This window comes from Oncorhynchus masou, chromosome 18, assembly GCF_036934945.1.
Source record: "Oncorhynchus masou masou isolate Uvic2021 chromosome 18, UVic_Omas_1.1, whole genome shotgun sequence".
In the NCBI taxonomy this organism is placed as follows: domain Eukaryota; kingdom Metazoa; phylum Chordata; class Actinopteri; order Salmoniformes; family Salmonidae; genus Oncorhynchus; species Oncorhynchus masou.
The window spans coordinates 64,592,834-64,617,293 of NC_088229.1; the positions used below are offsets into that span (position 1 = coordinate 64,592,834).

The 24,460-nt window shown below is 44.0% G+C and overlaps 1 protein-coding gene across 1 annotated transcript in view; it reads left to right on the forward strand.

The window, feature by feature from the left end:
• Nucleotides 1-282: 282 nt before the first annotated feature.
• LOC135559409 (1-phosphatidylinositol 4,5-bisphosphate phosphodiesterase epsilon-1-like) overlaps nt 283-24,460 on the forward strand; it is a 76,032-nt gene continuing 51,854 nt past the window's right edge. Inside the window, 3 exon segments of the mRNA XM_064993564.1 lie at nt 283-334; nt 923-1,032; nt 1,206-2,456. Of these exon segments, the coding sequence (XP_064849636.1) occupies nt 283-334; nt 923-1,032; nt 1,206-2,456 (1,413 nt within the window).

Below are 24,460 nucleotides of genomic sequence, written 5' to 3' on the forward strand. Positions count from 1 at the left end.
GTGATTGGTTCAGATTTGGTCCATTCCGGACCAACCAAATTTGGTCTTGTTTGGTGCTGGAGTGTAGAATAACTCTCAAATAGGCAAAGGAAGATATTGTGTATTTCTACCTTTTTTGTGTACCTATTCAGGATACATCACCGGTAAAACCCCTAGAGTTGATTGACGCACCCGTGAGTCATTCTAATTAACATAAAATAACTCAAATGTATCAATGTATTTTTTTTTTAAAGGTAGAGAGATTTATTTGTATGGGCTGCGTCTCAATCCACTGCATCCACCATGTCGGACTTCCGCACCTGCGGTGGAAAGTGGCAGAGCTACAGCACTGTCTGTCAGACCAGGAGACATCTTTTTATATATATATATATATATATATATATATATATACACACACACACACCTACAGGGGTCCTAAAATCCAAAAAGGAAATAGCTAAATGATGCATGGTATGACCAGCTTAAAGAAAAAAAATGCATTATGCATTTCTGTGTAGTACAGATCAGGGACCCATGATTACATTTCGCTACTGCATTTCTGTTACTGGGTGTAAATCCACTTCACTTACTGTGGTTAATAACAAAAATAGGTGACATGTTATAGCTGACGCTCCATTCTTTCTAGAGTTTTTCAAACTTAATTCGGAGCAGATATTTAAGCGTTTTTGGAAAACGTGGACACAAACTGAGGGAGATTTTACCTAAATTCTCTGACCAGACATTGCATCTGCAATTCTTCCAGTAAATTGAGAAAAAGTAGTCCTTGAGCACAGAGTTGTATGGTTTATTCAACTTTGAATTTACTGTTTGTTTTTTGGACTGTTTTTTGGAGTCTCGGCGCAGATTTTGGATGGCCCTTTGTGACTGAGACTATTCTGGTGCTAATCTGCATTTTCCTCTTGTCTTCTCCTTCTTTTCTCAGATCCAGAAAGCAGGCATAGCAGTTGGAGTGGGGAGGAGCGAGCCAAGGTGTCAGTGACTGCCTTGCTGTCACACTTAGCCACACCACACTCACTAAACTCCGGAGATGGGGTATGTAAGCGCTTAACTCTGGACAGTTCTGTCAGGAAATTCCTCGATTTGCCAAGGTGGTCACCCTTCTCCGCGCTGGTTTGTACAGCTGGAAAAGCTTCTGTTTCCACATCAGTCTGGAGCAGCATGACTGGCTGTGTATGTTCCTGATCAAGGCTATCCTCACCTCTTAATGTTGTGATCTGAAGCTTCTTGCCGGGGAGGGACAAAGAGACATTGGGGTCATTCTAAGCGTCACTATGGCATCTGAGGACATAGGAGATGCTGTGGGTCGTGCGACAGTGGTGGCCTTGTCAGCCGGGTCCAGAAATAACCATGTCACTTCAGACTACGGCATGCCTCTGAGTCAAAGCAACACACGTCCACATTCTCACGAGCCAGAGGTTAGCCACCAGGGCAGCGGAGACTGCTGCTCACCGCTCCCTCTCTATTGGAAGTTATCTTATGATAGCGGGTCTTATGATGGTGGGGAGGGGACGTTTCTGGATGCAGGATGCAAATGCTGGGAATACTCCAACCCTAAACATGCTAGCGCTGTAGCTGAGTTCGGCACCACATCTCTGGGGGAGAGGGGGACGCATGCTTTGGTTTCCACCCAGCTGTGTCTGACATGTGATCCAGTGGAAAGTCTCTCAGCCTGCCAGGAGACTGACTCGGTCTGTGGGACCGCTGGGACCGAGACAGAGCCTCGGGAAAACCAGTCCGAGAGGAGAACAGAGGGGTTTTCTTCTCCTGCTGTGACTCCCCAGGCTGTTGCTCTGCCAAAGGTGAGCTACTCCGAGGGCTCTCCCTGCCAGCTGGAGCCCAGCACGGCTGGCACACAACACCCTTGTCCATCCTCGGTGCCCTGCAGACGCAGCTTTAGGAGGAGCAGCCTGCCAGTAGCTCGGTGCCACTTCTCCTGCTCTCCCATAGGGGAGGGAGGAACGCCAGGAATGCCAGCCAGGACTATCGATGCCCGCTGTTTGCACTTCCTGAAAGATGGCTACTCCAGCCTAGAGAGGCTCAACAGGAGACCCAGAGCCAAGGTCTCCGTGGAGAGATTCTTCAGGAGGGCCTCGATGGATACCATGCTCTCCTCCTCCAAGCAGTCCACCAGCCCCCAGAAGAGCGATAGCGACGGCGGCCTGTCGGACAGCGAGTTCATCCACAACAGGAAAGAGCGCTCCACCGTGCTGGTGAGGAGGTACTACAAAAACAACCGCAAAGTTGAGAAGTCTGTGCGCGCGGGCACCAAGGCCATCGTGAGGTTTATGCTCTCGGGACACATAGCAGAGAAGGCCTGGGAGGCTGTTTGCAAAAGGACCTGGCACCCCAGTGAGAGACCCATCGTGTCAGTCAGAGGGCACGGCGCGGGGCCTCTGGCCGTCAGCCTGTGGGGTTACAGGGGCCTGCTCAGATACATGGGGGCCAGACTCTCAGAGGTAAGCGTCTTTGTTTTTCACACCCAGGCTACAGGGTTCCTGAAAGAAACCTCTTTTTGTCTATGCAGCTGCAGCAGCCTTCTCTTATCAAAGTGTTGGCTTAGCTCCCACACACGACAAATCAACTCCTTCAAATACGGTAGTTGTGCAAATGGTACAATCTTGCAATTCTGAAAATATTTTTGTAATGTGCAGTATTTTTGTCATTATTTGGCTTCAGCAATTCAATCACTCCCAACTAAAATACAAGTGATGATTGGTTCTCAGAAAAAATACTGCATCTTCATCTGTTTGATTTAATGTTTCGCCTCTTACGCTCTGCAGGGAGAGTCATAAGCAGAACCACTCAGTCACACTGTGTCTTTGTCCACAGCAGTCCGCAGCAGTGGAAAAATGGATCTGGCCCAGTTAGTTTCTGGTGCCAATATCACTAACAGCCTGAGCTACCATTGCATTGAAGTTATTGCCATAGAAATCAGTAATATCCACAGAGCGAGATGGGGAGAAACCCCTGGTTCGGTGTTATGGTTCATTTCCTATGGAACACGTGCCAAATTTGGTGTGAGGAGTTTTTTGGGATGCCGAAAGGACCTGTAACAAAGCGTTTAGACGAATAAGGCCGGAGAAAGAGCATCTGGCTTCCAGTCTCCCTTGTTGAATGAACCACTGCCTTGGAGGTTTAACACGCCCCGCTCCGCTGAGTGTGTGTACGCCACAACAGAGCAAACCTCTGTGTCCAGAGAGTCTGTGCTGTGGTAACTAACCCGGGCGCTGCAGTGGTTGGAGACGCAGGGTTTTTATGAGTCCTTTGTGGTGCAGAAATATGGGCTGCATTAAGTCTAAGGCTCGCTCATGTCTTGGCTAATAATGAGGCCATTGTAAAGGGTAATAGTCAGGGCGCCTGTCAAAACACCATCTGCACTATTCCTATGGCGTTACCATAGGAACCAAACAGAATGGGCACTGATTCTTATGCCACCCCCCCAGCCCCCACTTGAGTTTCTGACTATACAATAATTGAGTGGAGTTTTCTGTGAGAAATTCCAAAGTGTCCAGTGTTCCTCCTGAGGTTTTATGTAGTGAAGGGATCTTACCGGGGCAACGTTGGAGTAGTGAACTCAGAGAGAGGAAGGGAAATTAGGAAAAGAGATGTTTAGTGCCACGTGAGGATGTTTAGTGCCAAGAAAGATGTTTAGTGCAGAAAGATGTTTAGTGCCACGTACACTTCAGATGTTTATTATGTCTTCAGAAAGATGTTTAACGGTCTTCACAAAGATGTTTAGTGCCACGTACAGTGTCTGTTTAGTGCCACGTAGAAAGATGTTTAGTGCCACGTGCAGTGTCTTCAGAAAGATGTTTAGTGCCACGTTGTCTTCAGAAAGATGTTTAGTGCCACGTGCAAAAGATGTTTAGTGCCAACTCTTCAGAAAGATGTTTAGTGCCACGTAGGTCTTCACAAAGATGTTTAATTAGGAAAATGTTTAGATGTTTAGTGTTTAGTGCCACGTACAGTGTCTTCAGAAAGATGTTTAGTGCCACGTGCAGTGTCTTCAGAAAGATGTTTAGTGCCACGTGCAGTGTCTTCACAAAGATGTTTAGTGCCACGTACAGTGTCTTCAGAAAGATGTTTAGTGCCACGTACAGTGTCTTCAGAAAGTATTCAGACCCCTTTACTTTTCCCACATTTTGTTACGTTACAGCCTTATTCTAAAATGGATTGATATTTGATGTAGTTTATATCTAATCTACACACACTACCCCATAATGACACATCTTAAACATGTATAAAGATACCTTATTTACATAAGTATTCAGATCCTTTGCTATGAGACTCGAAATTGAGCTCAGGTGCATCCTGTTCCCATTGATCATCCTTAAGATGTTTCTACGACTTGATTGGAGTCCACCTGTGGTAAATTTGAATTGATTTCGACATAATTGATTTGGACATGATTTGGAAAGGCACACCTGTCTATATAAGGTCCCACAGTTCACAGTTGTCATGATGTTTGCCTTGGGGGTAAGTTTATGACAGTCATAAATACCTCTTCCCTCCCTTTTACCTCTCTCTACCCTACTGATGTTACATTTGCAAACCCCTTGGTTAACATAGAGATTCTGGGAACATCAGAAGGTGGGGGGAAATGAACTATATTCTGGTAATCTGACCAGTTGAACATATGTGGTGGTACTTAATGAATATGATGTCAGTTTGGTTGTCATCTGAGACATTCTCATCAATGGTAAGATGACATAAACTCTACAGTGGAAAGTCTACATATCAGAGTTATCGGATTCACATGGAATTGTTGTTCAATTTAAAAGTGTTTGAATATTAAATTATTCATGATGGGATGAAATGTGATTTTAGCTTCTAAAATGTGAGAATTGGGTTTTCATCAGGTTAGGGCTCTGCTCAATCAGTGGCCCGCCCCTGTGAAGAGACATGGGTTATAAAACTTTTCAGACACACCCTATTCGCTCCACTATATAAAGCCTTGACGAAAATGTAACCTCCTGTTCCGAGGACGTGAGGACGACGGTCCAATGTCAGAATGGTTCAGATAATAACTACAGAACGAAGCCAACATCAGCGTGAGCTTTGGTTGCGAATGGTATGAACTCTTATTCACTACAGAAGTGTTACCTCCGAGCCGTTGAGTTAGCAACAGCAGCTGCAAACGAGCGTTAGGAAGGAACAGACAGAGTATCCCATCTATCACACAATGACGTTACTACAACATATCCAATTGACCAACAGAGACCTTCTTCAAAGGACTCAGTTTGGCAACATGGCCTTCCATCTACCACCAATCTACTGAAGCGCAGCTCAGAGTAAATATTTATTGCATTTTCCTTTTCCAAATGGGAGGTAATTTAGAATGCATAAGATATTGTATTTACGATAGCACAGCTTCTCCCTGTGTCCCTCAGTCTTCCCGCTCTTTCACTCGAACCCAGCAGCCTTTCTTTTGTGTAACAAGCTGTCATATCTGTTCCGCCTGCTAGGGATGTTTTCCTTTATGACGTAATTTATAATCAAGTTATGATTAATTATGTGTATGTGCAATTCTGTGTGAATAGTTAGGTATTTAGTAAATAAATATTTAAACCCAATTTTGTATTGCTGATTCAACTTGTTAGCCAGGGTTCTTGAAGATAACCAAGAATTTACAACTTTCAGATGAGACTGAATTAAGGTGACGATTAATATTGACTGCCATTGATGTAAAATATTACTAGGTCTTTATGAGTTTCGGGGGAGAAGGTCCTTGGTCATGGAGGTGACCAAGAACCCGATGGTCACTCTGACAGAGCTCTAGAGTTCCTCTGTGGAGAAGGACAACCATCTCTTTAGCACTCCACTAATCAGGCCTTCGTGGTAGAGTGGCCAGACAAAAGCCACTCCTCAGTAAAAGACACATGACCGCCCACTTGGAGTTTGCCAAACGGCACCTAAATACTCTCAGACCATGAAAAAGAAGATCCTCTGGTTTGATGGAACCAAGATTGAACTCTGGCTTGAATGCCAAGCGTGTCACGTCTGGAGGAAACCTGGTACCATCTTTACGGTGAAGCGTGGTGGTGGCATCATGCTGTGGCAACATTTTTCAGTGGCAGGGACTGGGAGACTAGGATCGAGGCAAAGATGATCGGAGCAAAGTAGAGTGATCCTCGATGAAAACCTGCTCCAGAGTGCTTAGGACCTCAGACTGGGGTGAAGGTTCACCTTCCAACAGGACAATGACCCTAAGCACTTCCGGACAAGTCTCTGAATGTTGGGGCAGCGCACAATTGGCCCAGCGTCATCCGGGTTAGGAGAGTGTTTGGCCGGCAGGGATGCCCTTGTCCCATCGCGCTCTAGTGAGACCTGTGGTGGGCTGGGCGCATGCACGCTGACGCGGTCGCCAGGTGTACGACGTTTCCTCCGACACGTTGGTGTGGCTGGCTTCTGGGTTAAGCTGGCATTGTGTCAAGAAGCAGTGCGGCTTAGTTGGGTTGTGTTTCGGAGGACTCATGGTTCTCGACCTTCGCCTCTCCTGAGTCCGTACGGGAGTTGCAGCGATGACACTTGACTGTAACTACCAATTGGATACCACGAAACTGGGGAGAAAAAGGGGTAAAAAAAGTATCAATGTTCTTGAGTGGGCCAGCCAGAGTCCGGACTTGAACCCGATCGAACATCTCTGAAGAGACCTGAAAATAGCTGTGCAGCGACGCTCCCCATCCAACCTGACAGAGAGGATCAGAAGAGAAGAATGGGAGTAACTCCCCAAATACAGGTGTGCCAAGTAGAGGTCGACCGATTAATCGGAATGGCCGATTTCAAGTTTTCATAACAATCGGAAATCTGTATTTTTGGGCGCCGATTTAAAAAATAAATAAAAATAATGTTTTTTTTATACCTTTATTTAACTAGGCAAGTCAGTTAAGAACACATTCTTATTTTCAATGACGGCCTCGGGACGGTGGGTTAACTGCCTCGTTCAGGGGCAGAACAACAGATTTTCACCTTGTCAGTTAACTAGTCCAACGCAATAACGACCTGCCTCTCTCTCGTTGCACTCCACAAGGAGACTACCTATTACGCGAATGCAGTAAGACAAGGTAAGTTGTTAGCTAGCATTAAACTTATCTTATAAAAAACAATCAATCAATCATAATCACTAGTTAACTACACATGGTTGATGATATTACTAGATATTATCCATTGTGTTCTGCGTCGCATATAATCTGACTGAGCATACAAGTATCTAAGTATCTGACTGAGCGGTGGTAGGCAGAAGCAGGCACGTAAACATTCATTCAAACAGCACTTTCTTGTGTTTTGCCAGCAGCTCTTCGTTGTGCGTCAAGCATTGCGCTGTTTATGACTTCAAGCCTATCAACTCCCGAGATGAGGCTGGTGTAACCGATGTGAAATGGCTAGCTAGTTAGTTGGTTAGCTAGTTAGCACACCTAAAACTTCTTAACTGGGAATATTGAAGACTCATGCTTTCATATGTTCTGAGCAAGGAACTGAAATGTTAGCTTTCTTACATAGCACATATTGCACTTTTACTTTCTTCTCCAACACTTTGTTTTTGCATTATTTAAACCAAATGGAACGTTTCATTATTTACTTGAGGCTAAATTGATTTTATTGATGTATTATATTAAGTTAAAATAAGTGTTCATTCAGTATTGTTGTAATTGTCATTATTCTAAATATATTTTGGTCCTTCAATAATAGGTATCGGTATCGGCGTTGAAAAATCATAATCGGTCGACCTCTAGTGCCAAGCTTGTAGCGCCATACTTAAAAAAAAAATTGTATTTTACCTTTATTTAACCAGGCAAGTCAGTTAAGAACAAATTCTTATTTTCAATGATGGCCTAGGAACAGTGGGTTAACTGCCTGTTCAGGGGCAGAACAACAGATTTGTACCTTGTCAGCTCGGGGATTTGAACTTGCAACCTTCTGGTTACAAGTCCAACACTCCAACACTCTAACCACTAGGCTACCCTGCCCAAGAACACTCGGCGTAATCGCTGCCACAGGTGCTTCAACAAAGTACTGAGTAAAGGGTCTAAATACTTACGTAAATAGAATATTTAATTTCATTTAAAAAAAAAATCATTGCAAAAAAGCAAAAATTGCTTTGTCATTATGGGGTATTACCTGTAGATTGAGGGACTTTAAAAAAATGTTTAAATCTATTTTAGAATAAGGCTGCAACGTGACTTCATCCACATTTTGTTACGAGTCTGAATACTTTCCAAAGGCACTGAAGTTGGGCTAGTAGGTTAACAAACGTTAGTTGCGTGAGGCACCAAGCTAGTTTGTAGTTGAAAGTTGGTAGCTCATCTTTGTCTTAAGTTTGAATCTCCATTTGCATTTATTTGCAAATTGACACGAGATCAGCCTCCCATGCAAACTTTATTGGTTACTTTGCAATTTTCTATGTTGATTTTATTCAAATGAGACCTTCACAGTAGCTTTATTTGTTTATTTGGTGTGGTCTGAGAGCAGGTCTGTAATTCATCACCATGAGTGTGCTTACCTGTAAAAAAAAACACTCCCAGCTCACCTGCCGTCAGAATCAAACATCCTTAAGATTGTGCCTCTTATTGTTTGCTCTTAAGGATCCTACCAATTTAGATTGGACCAAATCCTTTCATTTCCCCCAAAGCAGTTTGTCATGTCAACACATCTCTTTTGTAAGTTTGCACATGTGTAGCCTCCTGGCAACAGATGTACTGGTGGCCAGAGGGCATGGCGATAAGAGTTGGTTGCTTCCCGGAAAGTAGCCTGTAAAAATGCTGTTTTCAAATTAGCACTGGTGTAAAACATCTTGACGGGACGGAAATGCAAACTTCAGCTGACCTCTTAAAGCACTATGACCCCACTGTCTTGTGTAATCTTTGGGGATAGTTCTCCCACGCGAGACCCTGTTTCATTAATTTACATTGGCCAGCGTGGGAATAAACGTGATCCTAAGATGTTTGCTTAAGACTGGTATGATGCAGTAAGTTAAACTTGTGTTTTCAGCAAAGCCCACATAAAAAAGTACTATGTTTTATGGTATAAGTATTATAGTATTCACTAGTTTTTTTTGCAGACTATGCTGTAGTATTTACAGTTAACTATAGTATAAATACTTAAGTAAAATAACTATATAGTAATTGTCACTTAATGTCAGTTTTTTTCAGATTGTAGTATACTGTAGTTTTTACTGTATTGATTTTGAGGACATCACTGTAGTGTTTTTGTATTATCTTTGACAAAGAAGTGGAGTCTTTCTCCTTGAGGAAACCTATTGGAGAAATACAAAAAAAATCTAATTTGACATAACCTGTAGGTAGGAAGAACTGGGTTGTGAACAGACTTGAACTCTTCTGCTATTTTCTGTAATCTGTAGGGAACCCATTATATGGTCTATACCTGACATGTAGGTTTCTCACTTATGGGAGCCACAAATTGGGATATGGGGGAGGGGAATGGGCAGGGTATATGCACATTTAAAAACTTTAGTGTTTATTATAGTTACAAAAGTGTTTTTGTGGACATTACTGAAGTATTTACTACGGTGTTTTTATTTTTTTGTGGATAATAATAATTCTATAGTAAGTACTGCACATGAGCGAGGGATGCTACAGTGTGTGTATATATAGTATACTACAAAATAAGCAGTGGAGTGAAACATTTCCCACAATAAAAGGAACCTAGACAAATAGATAGCACACAGCTGTTAAATATTGTATGTGAATAAACTGATAAGCGTAACAGTCTTCAGTACATTGTATTGAGGGGGATTTCCAAAAGGCTATGACTAATATATTGAAATCTGAACTTTGACATGAATGTGAGAATTACACATGTGATTTTGTCACTTTTTTTTCTTCTTCTCCACTTAACTACAGGAATCAGGTCTGCAGTTTGAATAACAGAAACAGTCGTGAATTAACCCTCATGTCCACAGCACTTCCTGTCTGTGTGGTAGACGGATAACTCGGGCCCTGTCAAGAGAATAAGAATTACAGGATTGGCTGATAAGGATGCTCACCAATGTCACTGACCAGGCTTCTCAGTCAGAGCCGTTTTGAGACTGAAAAAAAGAGGGACCCAGTGACAGAGAGGGGAAGTGGCTAAAAACTGGTCCTATAATTGTTTAGCCAGACCTCCATGGCTTTCTCTAGTTTCTCTTAGTAAGAAAGGTAATAGAAGGGATCGGAGTCGGTGGTATCGGCTCTGTGTGCGTGCACATAGCTGAATGTGTGCGGTTTCAGTAATGTAGCTACCAGCTGGTTGGTTAGATAGGAAGAAGGCCTTTTAAAATAGATCAATGGTTTACATAGAAGAACAACACTAAAGTCATTGCATTACAGCTCACTGTTCCAGCAAATCTAACGACCTCGTTAAGTAGAGGGAAGAGCCAACAGGGGCAGGTTCTAAAGAAGGGTAAATTAAAGACAACTTCCTGCTTCCAGAAACCTAAAGCTTGAATCAACAACCTTCAAAGGCTGTTGTTTGACCCACTGTGATTAGCTCAAGACTAATAAATACCAGGAAATTAGTAAGATGTGTTATGATTGTTAGTGTCAGGTAGGACTGTTGCGGTGACCATATTACCACCGTAAGTAATATGGCATGACCACAGTAAAATTCATGGTAATCTCCCCTTATGTACTCTGGACATGCGTTGGTAGTACCCAACTTGCTAATGACCATCAGGTCCTAATGGCCTGTTCCTCGGGGCTCTATTGTCCCTCCATCAGGTCCTAATGGCCTGGTCCTCGGGGCTATATTGTCCCTCCATCAGGTCCTAATGGCCTGGTCCTCGGGGCTCTATTGTCCCTCCATCAGGTCCTAATGGCCTGGTCCTCTGGGCTATATTGTCCCTCCATCAGGTCCTAATGGCCTGGTCCTCGGGGCTCTATTGTCCCTCCATCAGGTCCTAATGGCCTGGTCCTCTGGGCTATATTGTCCCTCCATCAGGTTCTAATGGCCTGGTCCTCGGGGCTCTATTGTCCCTCCATCAGGTCCTAATGGCCTGGTCCTCGGGGCTCTATTGTCCCTCCATCAGATCCTAATGGCCTGGTCCTTGGGGCTCTATTGTCCCTCCATCAGGTCCTAATGGCCTGGTCCTCGGGGCTCTATTGACCCTCCATCAGGTCCTAATGGCCTGGTCCTCGGGGCTCTATTGTCCCTCCATCAGGTCCTAATGGCCTGGTCCTCTGGGCTATATTGTCCCTCCATCAGGTCCTAATGGCCTGGTCCTTGGGGCTCTATTGTCCCTCCATCAGGTCCTAATGGCCTGGTCCTCGGGGCTCTATTGTCCCTCCATCAGGTCCTAATGGCCTGGTCCTCTGGGCTATATTGTCCCTCCATCAGGTCCTAATGGCCTGGTCCTCGGGGCTCTATTGTCCCTCCATCAGGTCCTAATGGCCTGGTCGTCGATTAGAAATGCAGGTTGAAAATGAGTGTGAAACATGGCCGTTGTTGTTTCAAAGCCAAACACAAATAAATGGACAGCGCTTTCTAAGGTGATGATTAAAACTACCAAAGCATTTATTTAAAACACCCATATGCGTATTAGAGCTTATACACACGCTCGCAGTGCATTCATTAAGTATTCAGACACCTTGACTTTTTCTTAATTTTGTTATATTACAGCCTTACACTAAAATTGATGAAATAACCCCCCCCCCCCCTCAATCTACACACAATGCTCCATAATGACAAAGCAAATACAGGTTTTTAGAAATGTTTGCAAAACGAATAATTAATAAATAATCTTACATTTACATATGTCAGGCATTTGAGCATGTTGGGGAAGCTCTGGATCTACGTGTATGACAGTGTGTTTCAGTTCACGCCAATATCCAGCAACTTCGTACAGCCATTGAAGAGGAGTGGGACAACATTCCACAGGCCACAATCAACAGCTTGATCAACTTTATGCAATGGAAATGTGTCACGCTGCAAGCGGGAAATTATGGTCACACCAGATACTGACTGGTTTTCTAATCAACGCTTCTACTTTTTAATATGTTTTCAAAGGTACGCAAGTATTTGAGACACTGACGATTTTGCAGTTTTACTACTTAAAGCATGTAGAGGTCTGTAATTATTTTTAATCATAGGTACACTTCAACTGTGAGAGACGGAATCTAAAACAGAAATCCAGAAAATAACATTGTATGATTTCTAAGTAATTAATTTGACATACAGTGGGGCAAAAAAGTATTTAGTTAGCCACCAATTGTGCAAGTTCTCCCACTTAAAAAGATAGGAGAGGCCTATAATTTTCATCATACGTACATTTCAACTATGACAGACAAAATGAGAAAGAAAATCCAGAAAATCACATTGTAGGATTTTTGTATTAATTTATTTGCAAATGATGGTGGAAAATAAACTTTTGTTATTGACCAAATACTTATCTCAATACTTTGTTATATCATAAGGTTTTCCACACTGTTGCTGGTATTTTGGCCCATTCCTCCATGCAGATCTCCTCTAGAGCAGTGATGTTTTGGGACTGTTGCTGGGCAACATGGACTTTCAAATCCCTCCAAATATTTTCTATGGGGTTGAGATCTGGAGACTGGCTAGGCCACTCCAGGACCTTGAAATGCTTCTTACGAAGCTACTCATTTGTTGCCCGGGTGGGGTGTTTGGGATCATTGTCATGCTGAAAGACCCAGCCACGTTTCATCTTCAATGCCCTTGCTGATGGAAGGAGGTTTTCACTCAAAATCTCACGATACATGGCCCCATTCATTCTTTCCTTTACACGGATCAGTCGTCCTGGTCCCTTTGCAGAAAAACAGCCCCAAAGCATGATGTTTCCACCCCCATGCTTCACAGTAGGTATGGTGCTCTTTGGATGCAACTCAGCATTCTTTGTCCTCCAAACACGACGAGTTGAGTTTTTACCAAAAAGTTATATTTTGGTTTCATCTGACCATATGACATTTTGCCAATCTTCTTCTGGATCATCCAAATGCTCTCTAGCGAACTTCAGACGGGCCTGGACATGTACTGGCTTAAGCAGGGGGACACGTCTGGCACTGCAGGATTTGAGTCCCTGGCGGCGTAGTGTGTTACTGATGGTAGGCTTTGTTACTTTGGTCCCAGCTCTCTGCAGGTCATTCATTAGGTTCCCCCATGTGGTTCTGGGATTTTTGCTCACCGTTCTTGTGATAATTTTGACCCCACGGGTGAGATCTTGCGTGGAGCCCCAGATCGAGGGAGTGCTCGATTGAGTGGTCTTCTATGTCTTCCATTTCCTAATAATTGCTCCCACAGTTGATTTCTTCAAACCAAGCTGCTTACCTATTGCAGATTCAGTCTTCCCAGCCTGGTGCAGGTCTACAATTTTGTTTCTGGTGTCCTTTGACAGCTCTTTGGTCTTGGCCATGGTGGAGTTTGGAGTGTGACTGTTTGAGGTTGTGGACAAGTGTCTTTTATACTGATAACAAGTTCAAACAGGTGGCATTAATACAGGTTACGAGTGGAGGACAGAGGAGCCTCTTAATTAAAGAAGAAGTTACAGGTCTGTGAGAGCCAGAAATCTTGCTTGTTTGTAGGTGACCAAATACTTATTTTCCACCATAATTTGTAAATAAATTCATTAAAAATCCTACAATGTGATTTTCTGGATTTCTTTTTCTCATTTTGTCTGTCATAGTTGAAGAGTACCTATTATGAACATTAAAGATCTCTTTCATCTTTTTAAGTGGGAGAACTTGCACAATTGGTGGCTGACTAAATACTTTTTTGCCCCACTGTAAGTATTTGATCACCTACCAACCAGTAAGAATTCCGTCTCTCACAGACCTGTTAGTTTTTCTTTAAGAAGCCCTCCTGTTCTCCGACTCATTACCTGTATTAACTGCACCTGTTTGAACTCGTTACCTGTATAAAAGACACCTGTCCACACACTCAATCAAACAGCCTCCAACCTCTCCACAATGGCCAAGACCGGAGAGCTGTGTAAGGACATCAGTGTTAAAATTGTAGACCTACACAAGGCTGGGACGGGCTACAGGACAATAGGCAAGCAGCTTGGTGAGAAGGCAACAACTGTTGGCGCAATTATTAGAAAATGGAAGAAATTCAAGATGACGGTCAATCACCATCGGTCTGGGGCTCCATGCAAGATCTCACCTCGTGGGGCATCAATGATCATGAGGAAGGTGAGGGATCAGCCCAGAACTACACGGCAGGACCTGGTCAATGACCTGAAGAGAGCTCGGACCACAGTCTCAAAGAAAACCATTAGTAACACACTACACCGTCATGGATTAAATTCCTGCAGCGCACGCAAGGTCCCCCTGCTCAAGCCAGCACATGTCCAGGCCCGTCTGAAGTTTGCCAATGACCATCTGGATGATCCAGAGGAGGAATGGGAGAAGGTCATGTGGTCTGATGAGACAAAAATAGAGCTTTTTGGTCTAAACTCCACTCGCCGTGTTTGGAGGAAGAAGGAGGATGAGTACAACCCCAAGAACACCCTCCCAAACGTGAAGCATGGAGGTGGAAACATCATTCTGTGGGGATGTTTTTCTGCAAAATGGACAGGACGACTGCACCGTATTTAGGGGATAATGGATGGGGCCATGTATCGTGACCTCCTTCCCTCAGTAAGAACATTGAAGATGGGTCGTGGCTGGGTCTTCCAGCATGACATCGACCTGAACCACACAGTCAGGGCAACTCAGGAGTGGCTCCGTAAGAAGCATCTCAAGGTCCTGGAGTGGCTTAGCCAGTCTCCAGACCTGAATCCAAAAGAAAATCTTTGGAGGAGCTGAAAGTCCGTATTGTCCAGCGACAGCCCCCGAACCTGAAGGATCTGGAGAAGGTCTGTATGGAGGAGTGGGCCAAAATACCCTGCTGCAGTGTGTGCAAACCTGGTCAAGAACTACAGGAAACGTATGATCTCTGTAATTGCAAACAAAGATTTCTGTACCAAATATTAAGTTCTGCTTTTCTGATGTATCAAATACTTATGTCATGCAATAAAATGCAAATTAATTACTTAAAAACCATACAATGTGATTTTCTGGATTTTTGTTTTAGATTCCATCTCTCACAGTTGAAGTGTACCTATGATAAAAATTACAGACCTCTACATGCTTTGTAAGTAGGAAAACCTGCAAAATCGCCAGTGTATCAAATACTTGTTCTCCCCACTGTATATACCAAGTTTGAACACCCCTTCAAATGACTGAATTTGGCTATTTCAGCCACCCCCGTTTCTGACAGGTGTATAAAATTGAGCACACAGCCATGCAATCAGCTTGTTAATTAAAAGTCAATTAGCGTGACACTGGCAGTTTTTTAAATGACAATAACTGGCGGACAAAATGTTGACCGCCACAGCCCAGCAGAAATGGACACAAACACAGTAAACTTCAAAAGGACATTTTTGTAATTAGTCTTCAGTACAGGGAGGCCTCTGGGTCTGGGACCATCTCCAGGCCGCTGACTAACTTTCCTATGGAGGCAGGCTAGTGGTTAGAGCGTTGCGCCAGTAACTGAAAGGTTGCTGGATCGAATCCCTGAAGTAAAAATCTATTGTGAATAAGGCAGTTAACCCACTGTTCCCCCAGCGGCCGAAGATGTGGATTTTCGCAGCCACCTGCACCTCTCTGATTCAGAGGGGTTGGGTTAAATGTGGAAGACACATTTCAGTTGAATGCTTTGTTCAAATCAAAGTTTATTTGTTACGTGCCGAATACAATAAATGTAGACCTTACAGTGGAGTGCTTACTTACCGGCTCTTAACAACAGTGCAAAAGGTATTAGGTGAACAATAGGTAAGTAAAGAAATAAAAACAACAGTAAAAAAGACAGTGGAAAAATAACAGTAGCAAGGCTGTATACAGTAGCAAGGCTGTAGGATCTGAGGACCAATGCTGTTTTTTAGTTTCCTGAGGCTGTATACAGGCTTTGCGTGGCTGTTACAGTAGCTTGGCTGTGTTACAGTCAAGTTTGCTGGTGATGTGGACATAGTGAGGCTGTATACTCTCAACCTGTCCACTATAGCCCTGCTAGAACAGAATGGGGCTGTATACAGTAGCAAGGCTGTATACAGTCAAGGCTTTTAGCAAGGCTGTATCAGTAGCAAGGCTGTATCTCCTGTAAACGGTAGCGAGGCTAGAACAGTAGCGAGGCTACATACAGACACCGGTTAGTCAGGCTGATTGAGGTAGTATGCACATGTAGATATGGTTAAAGTGACTATGTATATATGATAAACAAAGTTTCAGTAGCGTAAAAGAGGGGTTGGCGGGTGGTGGGTGGCTGGACACAGTGCAGATAGCAAGGTTAGCCAACTGTTGAAGCCTTTTTTGTCCTAGACTTGGCACTCCGGCACTCCGGTACATCTTGCCATTCGGTAGTAGAGAGAACAGTCCAGGGACTGAGCACGCACCCCTGAGGGGCTCCAGTGTTGAGGATCAGCGTGGCAGATGTGTTGCTACCTACCCTCACCACCTGGGGGCGGCCCGTCAGGAAGTCCAGGATCCAGTTGCAGAGGGAGGTGTTTAGTCCCAGGATCCTTATCTTAGTGATGAGCTTTGAGTGCACTATGGTGTTGAATGCTGAGCTGTAGCCAATGAATAGCATTCTCACGTAAGTATTCCTTTTGTCCAGGTGGGATGGGGCAGTGTGAAGTGCAATAGAGTTTGCATCATCTGTGGATCTGTTTGGGCGGTATGCAAATTGGAGTGGGCCTAGGGTTTCTGGGATAATGGTGTTGTGAGCCATGACCAGCCTTTCAAACACTTCATGGCTACAGACGTGAGTGCTACGTGCTGCCTTTGTGTTCTTGGGAACAGCAACTATGGTGGTCTGCTTGAAACATGTTGGTAATACAGACTCAATCAGGGACATGTTGAAAATGTCAGTCAAGACACCTGCCAGTTGGTCCTGGTAATCTGTCTGGCCCCACAGCCTTGTGAATGTTGACCTGTTTAAAGGTCTTACTCATGTCGGCTACAGAGAGTGTGATCACACAGTCGTCCGGAACAGCTGATGCTCTCATGCATGCCTCAGTGTTGCTTGCCTCGAAGCAAGCATAGAAGTGATTTAGCTCGTCTGGTAGGCTCGTATCACTGGGCAGCTCGCGGCTGTGCTTCCCTTTGTAGTCTAATGGTTTGCAAGCCCTGCCACACAAGACGAGCCTCAAAGCCGGTGTAGCATGATTCAATCTTAGCCCTGTATTAACGCTGTGCCTAAGCTTCTGGGTTAGAGTCCCACATCTTGAAAGCGGCAGCTCTACCCTTTAGCTCAGTGCGAATGTTGCCTGTAATCCATGGCTTCTGGTTGGGTATGTACGTACAGTCACTGTGGTGACGACGTCATCGATGCACTTATTGATGAAGCCCGTGACTGATCTGGTATACTCCTCAATGCCATCGGAATAATCCCGGGAACATGTTCCAGCCTGTGATAGCAAAACAGTCCAGTAGTTTAGCATCTGCTTCACCTTTGAATTTGTTGTACAACTGACTAGGCATCCCCTTTTCTCCATTCTCTCCCTGCTCCATAGGAGTGTTGGGCCATTCCAGTGGAATGTGCCGAGACGGCGTGTTTTTGTCCCAGTTGGGTGATGCAGCTTAAGCAGAGATTAGGGGAGTGTTACACTGTTCTGTTTGCCCAGATGCTCTCCTACACAGAACCGGCTGAGGAGTAAACACACAATCACTGTGAGGAATCCTCTGTTTCTCTGGGATGTCCAGAGACTTTGTGTTAGGCTAGCCGAGTGACCTTATCTAGGATTTGAGCTAGTCATTGATGTCCTAATCGACTGGTTAACATTATATAGATTGAACTGTGATCACGACATCCTCTTTAGTCTGCCATAATATGTGACTACAGTACAGATGTGGGGCCCCGCCATCACCTCGTCTACTGTGGGAAAATGGCAGAGGTCCAGAGAGAACATCCCTCTTGTCCTGTCCTATGGAGAGTTTTGGCCCCCTGAGGAGACTTTTGTGTGTGTGTGTTTCTTCTGTCTGGTTGTTTACCCTCACTGTGAAGCACACAATCCTCTTCTAGCTGTTTTTATGCTACTGACTAAAGCCTGTCCCATGCTTCCCAGTGGAAACAGTTTGATATACATCATATAATGATTCTGTTTTTAGCTGTTAGAAAAACACTGACGTTGGAGATGCACCTTCCTGAAAATCACATGGATAAGCACAAAGTTAACAGATAGAATAGAGCAAAATGGAAACTATGTTTATTTTGTAACATAATTGGTATGTCTATTTAGTCTTGATAGCAAATTAGGTCTCTGCTAATTAGTGCATTGGACAATCATCTCTCCATCCCTGCAATGGCTGCCCACTCAGGTCCCCAGAGACTGTGGCTAGCTGATGATTTCTATATTTTTGTGGGGCTGTACACACACACATTTTTCTTTAGGCAAGTCGAAGTTGGTGATTGGTCAACAGTAAGGGTGGGACCTATGAACGGGGTTCTTCAATGAAGTGTTTGCTGTCATTGGGCTCAACGAGCAAGACCAGAGAACACAGTAGCGGCTAGGCCTTACTGTCTGCAGTGTACTGCTAGTTTTCATGCCAATGTTTTCACTTGAGATGTACTGCACCAAACATCTAGGCTAATGTAAAATTGCGCAACAGACCCTCTGCAAAAAAACAAAAAAAATCAATTCATTACATTTGATATTTCTTAATTCATGGCTACTGTGCCTTGAGGGACTAACACAGCTTTTTTTCTCTTGTTTTTCAAGCGAATACCTTCAGAAAGGTGTATGCGAGCACAGACGTTTGCTTCGCCTTGGTGTCTCTGATTTAGTCATGATAACCCTCATGAACTGTGGCCTCCCTAGAGTGGAGCCTTGCTATTGTTCATCACTTACATGTGACGATCGGTAGGCAAGATAACAAACTCCCACCAGAACAAGATGTTTTTACTACAGAGATGGTGCAGTTCTACAGGTTATTTGGTTATCATCTGTGCTGGTTGATTGTTTACATGTGCACAGGCAGTGGAATGTGCGTTCTCATATCCCGGTAGGCCAGCAGCATGGCTGCTATTTGGGTGCCATCTAGTGACCACAGGCAGTATTTTTTGGAGGACTTCTCAAGTGTTGCTGGCATTTGATTGCTAATGAACTGGTCCCAAGCCGTCTTTATGCAATAGATGATACCGAACCAGATATCTCTCAGCTATTTCCTGTCATTCCTTCACCTGGATCAAAGTGTATTGTGTCCCTGGCTGTGAACAGTGAACACAGTCAGGGTGAGGCTGTATACTGGATAGGTATGGCCTCACTCTGATACCTTTTCCCTCTGACTTTATCAGTTCATTTTATCTGCAGATTTTAGGCTCCTTCATTCAACGTTGTTTAGGCAGGCAGTCCAATACTTAAAAAGATGTGTATATGCATTCATTGAGATATCGTCTGTTGCTGTACTTCCATGACTCACCACATGGTGGCAGTACTTATCATCTGAACCAGAACCTCAGTCTCACACGGTCCATGAAAGCTAAAGGAACACCCCCCCCCTTAAAACGATAACATGAATAGCATCTATCGTCACCATATCAAGGGAACAGTGTTCATCGTGTTGTACCTAATTTAATTACTGTAGTGCAGTGCATTTAATTTGATAAAGTATTGATCAAAGGCCTCAATGTGTAAGCAAGCGTCTGAGTCCTTTGTTCGTGGGATCACTTTGATGCTCACAAGGCATGGAGTGGATTAATTCTCCCACTTGAATTAAATGGATTGAATAAGGGTCCGTGGTAAGTCTGTCTTCAGCTCCTGCTACACAGAGGTTGCAGGACAAAAACACAGGGGAAGAACATGACAATATGTTCATTTGGGATCGGGGTTAGTATGGGCTTTTTAAATTCTAAATATATCATTTTAACAGGAAAGCTGAAATGTAAGGGATTATGGTGGACATTGTGACATTCTGTGTTTGTGTGCACGAGGTGGCAGAAAGCTGAAATACATAAGTGTCTTTTCTAAGAGGTTCTCATGGCAACGGAGGGCAGAGCTGGCTAATGAGCAGGATCAAGTGGCCTGACATCCCAGGGTGACACGCTCATCAGCTCCCCACAGTCTCAGGGGACATGAGTGGGCAGCCATTGCAGGCGTGGAGGGATGATTGGCCCACACACTAATGATCAGAGACCTGAGACCTGATTTCATCACAGACTAATTAGACATAGCAATTAGGTTACTAAATAAACATTGTTCACAGTAGTGTTTATCTTTTCAATCTGTAATTTGTTTTCGCCAAATGCTTATCCTTGTGATTTTCATGAAGGTGTATCTCTAACGTCAGGGTTATCTAACAGCTCATTTGTTAACATGAAGGTGAAATCGAGCAGGGTTTTTTGTCATAGCCTGGGGAATAGTTATGTATACCCCAAGAGGCCAACTAGAAAAATAAATATTACCCACATCTGTGTTTTTTAAGTAAAATACATGATTAGCATTCAGCTTTGCTATTTTCAGAAGGTTGTTATCAAACTGGTTGAATCCGTTTTGATAGAGAACTATTGTATTTGTTTTTGTTTAACATTTTTGAGCTACACAATATATACAAAAGTATGTGGACACCCCTTCGGCTATTTCCGCCACACCTGTTGCTGACGGATGTATAAAATCGAGCACACAACCACACAATCTCCATAGACAAACATTGGCATTACTGAAGAGCTCCGTGACTCTCAATGTGGGACCGTCATAGGATACCACCTTTCCAATAAGTCATTTTAAATGTCTGCCTTGCTAGAGCTGTTATTGTGAAGTGGAAACATCTACGTGCAACAATAGCTCAGCCGCGAAGTGGTGGGCCACACAAGCTCACAGAACGGGACCGCGTAACGCATAAAAATTGTCTGTCCTAGGTTGCAACACTCACTACGAGTTCCAAACTGCCTCTGGAAGCAATGTCAGTAGAAGAGCTCTTAGTCGGGAGCTTCATGAAATGGGTTTCCATGGCCGAGCAGCTGCACACAAGCCTAAGATCACCATGCTCAATGCCAAGTGTTGGCTGGAGTGCTGTAAATCTCGCCACCATTGGACTCTGGAGCAGTGGAAACACATTCTCTGGAGTGGTAAATCACGCTTCACTATCTGGCAGTTCGACAGGTGAATCTGGGTTTGGCGGATGGCAGGAGAACGCTACCTGCCCCAATGCATAGTGCCAACTGTAAAGTTTGGTGGAGGAGGAATAATGGTCTGGGGCTGTTTTTCGTGGTTCGAAAAAACTAAGAGCTAGGGCCCTTAGTGCCAGTGAAGGGAAATCTTCACGCTACAGCATTCTAGACAATTCTGTGCTTCCAACTTTGTGCCAACAGGCCCTTTCCTGTTTAAGAATGACAATTCTCCAGTGCACAAAGCACGGTCCATACAGAAATGGTTTGTCGCGATCCGTGTGGAAGAACCTGCACAGAGCCCTGACCCCAACCCCATCGAACACTTTTGGGATGAATTGGAACACCAAATATGAGCCAGGCCTAATTGGCCAACATCATTGCCCAACCTCACTAATGCTCTTGTGGCTGAATGGAAGCAAGTCTTCCCAGACGAGTGGAGGCTGTTATAGCAGCATAGGGGGGCATTAATATGATTTTGTAATGAGATGTTCGAATAGCAGGTGTCCACATATCTTTTGGTAATGTAGTGTATCTTGCTGCAGGTGCATGGCAACAGAGATAACTTAGAAGAATTGATCACACTGCTCTTGCAAGTATCACTTGTTTATTGAAGCTTCATTTATCGGCCTCTTGGCGTTCGTCAAAGCTTTTTTTACATTTTTTTTATCTTGATCAGCTAAAACATTTTAGAATTGATCTCCTCGCGGAAATTCGGATTACTTTTACAATTAGGCCTTTATGAATCGTGTACCTGCATGAAGCAAGGCACCACAGTCGACGTGACTCGTACATCATTTCTCCTCACAGAAAAACAGAGACCTTATTACATGGAGACCTCTGAAATCACGCTCCTACATTAATCAGACTATTATCGTACAATCGATTTTTTAATGGGACGCTCATGTAATTCCGACCCCTCTGTCACAGTCTGTTTTAAAATCAACTCTTCAGTTTCTGATAAGATCTCTCTCATTGCCTCTCATTTTCAACCGGCTAGTCATAGCCAAATAAGGGGTGCCCTCATCCCTCCCAAAGGCAAAGCTCTGTGAGCAGTTACTCCTTCCTTCTCTGGTTTAGATCTCTCTTTCTCCCTCTTTCAATCTGGAGTCTCCTCACTGACTAGAAAGGATTTTACATCCGTTATGGTCTGGTTTTCTCCTCTACCCTCTTCATTGACTGCCTGAGTCACAGTAAGTAAGTAGACACATTTACTGATGTTATAACTTGAACTGTAATCTGTTAGGTCTTTTCAGATGCTTGTGAGTTCATTCACACCTCTAGTGTGAGTTTTGAGGGGGGATTTGAAAACCGCTTTTCTTTCCAAACAGACTTTTTGAGGTATTCAATTTGGCGTACGGTGTAATGTGGCAGAACGTGTGTGGTATTTAAAAGGGCAAGATGGTATGTACACTACTCATTAGAAGATATCAGACTAGCACCTTCAAAGTACTTAACCTTACTGTATTGAAAGCTGACTTTCTATTGTACACTATGGACTTTTAAGAAATCACAAGTGGCCTAATGTATACCTGGAATACGGTAAGTATGCAAAATGTAACAGCTGGATGTATGACATGCGAACGGGTTGATGAGGTCGTGTAGTGCTGGGAGCTGCAGTGAGAGTCCCTCTCTTTCTGCCTGGTAATGGGTTTCAGGTTGGCTCTGCACTCTAAAGGGAACTGGCCTCCCCCTCTCTCTCGCGCGCTCCTACAGTTCTCTCAAGGCCGTGAGATTCAACACTCTGTTAGTCAATGTTACGCTACACCTGAACATGGTTAAGGATTCTTATGGGCTTCATTTGGGGTTTTGAACCGTAGCTTCTCTCTCTACCCCCCCCCCCCTTCTCTCTCCTCTCAACATGCACACCTCAATTAAGCCGAAGCTTGTTAAAACGTGTACAGTGGTGTTGGGTGGAGAGGGTCTGCCCCCGCATTGGTTAAAAACAGCTCCTTGTGAAATTCAATGGGGCACTATGAAGCCTTCCCCTTCTCTCCTCCCCACAGCAGGCCAGTCTCAGATCCCACAGATGGCATCTCTGCCATTGAGCTTCTCCTTGGCCTAGATTAAAAAAGCTGCAGGTCCATCAGTACTGGCCTGGCAAACATTTTAGATCGGTCATATTCTGAGGCCTGTGCCTAGACTGGATAGTATTAGCTTTTTCATATTAATTTTGTTGCCACTGGAAAATCTGGATCTCTTGTTTCACACAAGTGGGGGGCTGATTGTATGTAAGTATAGGCCTCTTATACATTCTACAGTCTGTTGGGGGTTTCTTTATGCCTTCTGCCTTAGTGTTTTTGCGTGCCTTCTGAGTTCAAGAAAAAAGAGAATGCAAGAAAATAAGTCCTAAGAAGTACTTTGCCGTAGTTCGTGTTGAACTTTCTGAAGGGTAAGGGAGTTGCTAGGTCAGACTATCAGCAATTGTTGTTAGTGTTCATCGAACAGATTTACAGTCCCTCCGAGGACCTCTTGAATTGTGGGAACGATTTCCAGTATTGTCAGAGCTGCAGAATGAGATGTGTAGATTGGGTGCTAACTGCAGTCGCTGATTAGCTCTTCCTGTGTTTGACTAAAGCAAACTGTACAGAATATTCTAGAACCGCTAGACTCACAGTGCAGTGAGTAGCCTACAGCTGTGACAAAGATGCTGAAGCAACATCTCCCCCTATAGTTACTGTATACATGTCGTTCCATGACATTAACCTGGCTGGACCTAGAACATTCCATGGAAAGTCAGAAATCCACACAGGCGACACTAGGATTGGAAAACTGCCACTAGATTGCAGAACTGAGCAGTATTATTTCGGCCGAGAGGATAAGAGCAGTGCATGTTTTTCATGCTCATAGTTTCCGTTTGGTTTCCAGGAGCTAATGCAGAACATTATCCTGGATATTTCCCTGAGCCTTTTACATAACCTAGTTCTGTTTTGATAAGAACATCATTCCTTTATCAGGAAAGGTATTCCGATATCAGCCTCTCTAAACAGCATCAATTGATGCTTTTGATAGGCCCAAGCCAGTTCTCCTATCCGAGGTAAGAGGACAAGGCCTGGCCTGGACACAAAATATTTAGTCAATGCTGAAAAAGTCCAGACATCCAGTTATGGAAAGACAAACATTACCTTGTGAAGACACAGGAAGCGTGGAGGACAGGCGTTTGGGAGAGTCTCTCTGCTGCGTGAAAGACATTACAAAACAGGCTTGTCAGTTATTGACTTTGAATAGAGTGGAGGAGTGTACAGTGTTCTCTCAGATTGTCCTCATGTTCTTACAGCTATAGTAGGAGAATGATTGTCTGTGTTTACGTCTCAGGATCGTCTGGTTTACACTGTCTGGATGGACAGCTTGGTCGACTGTCTTTATGCTG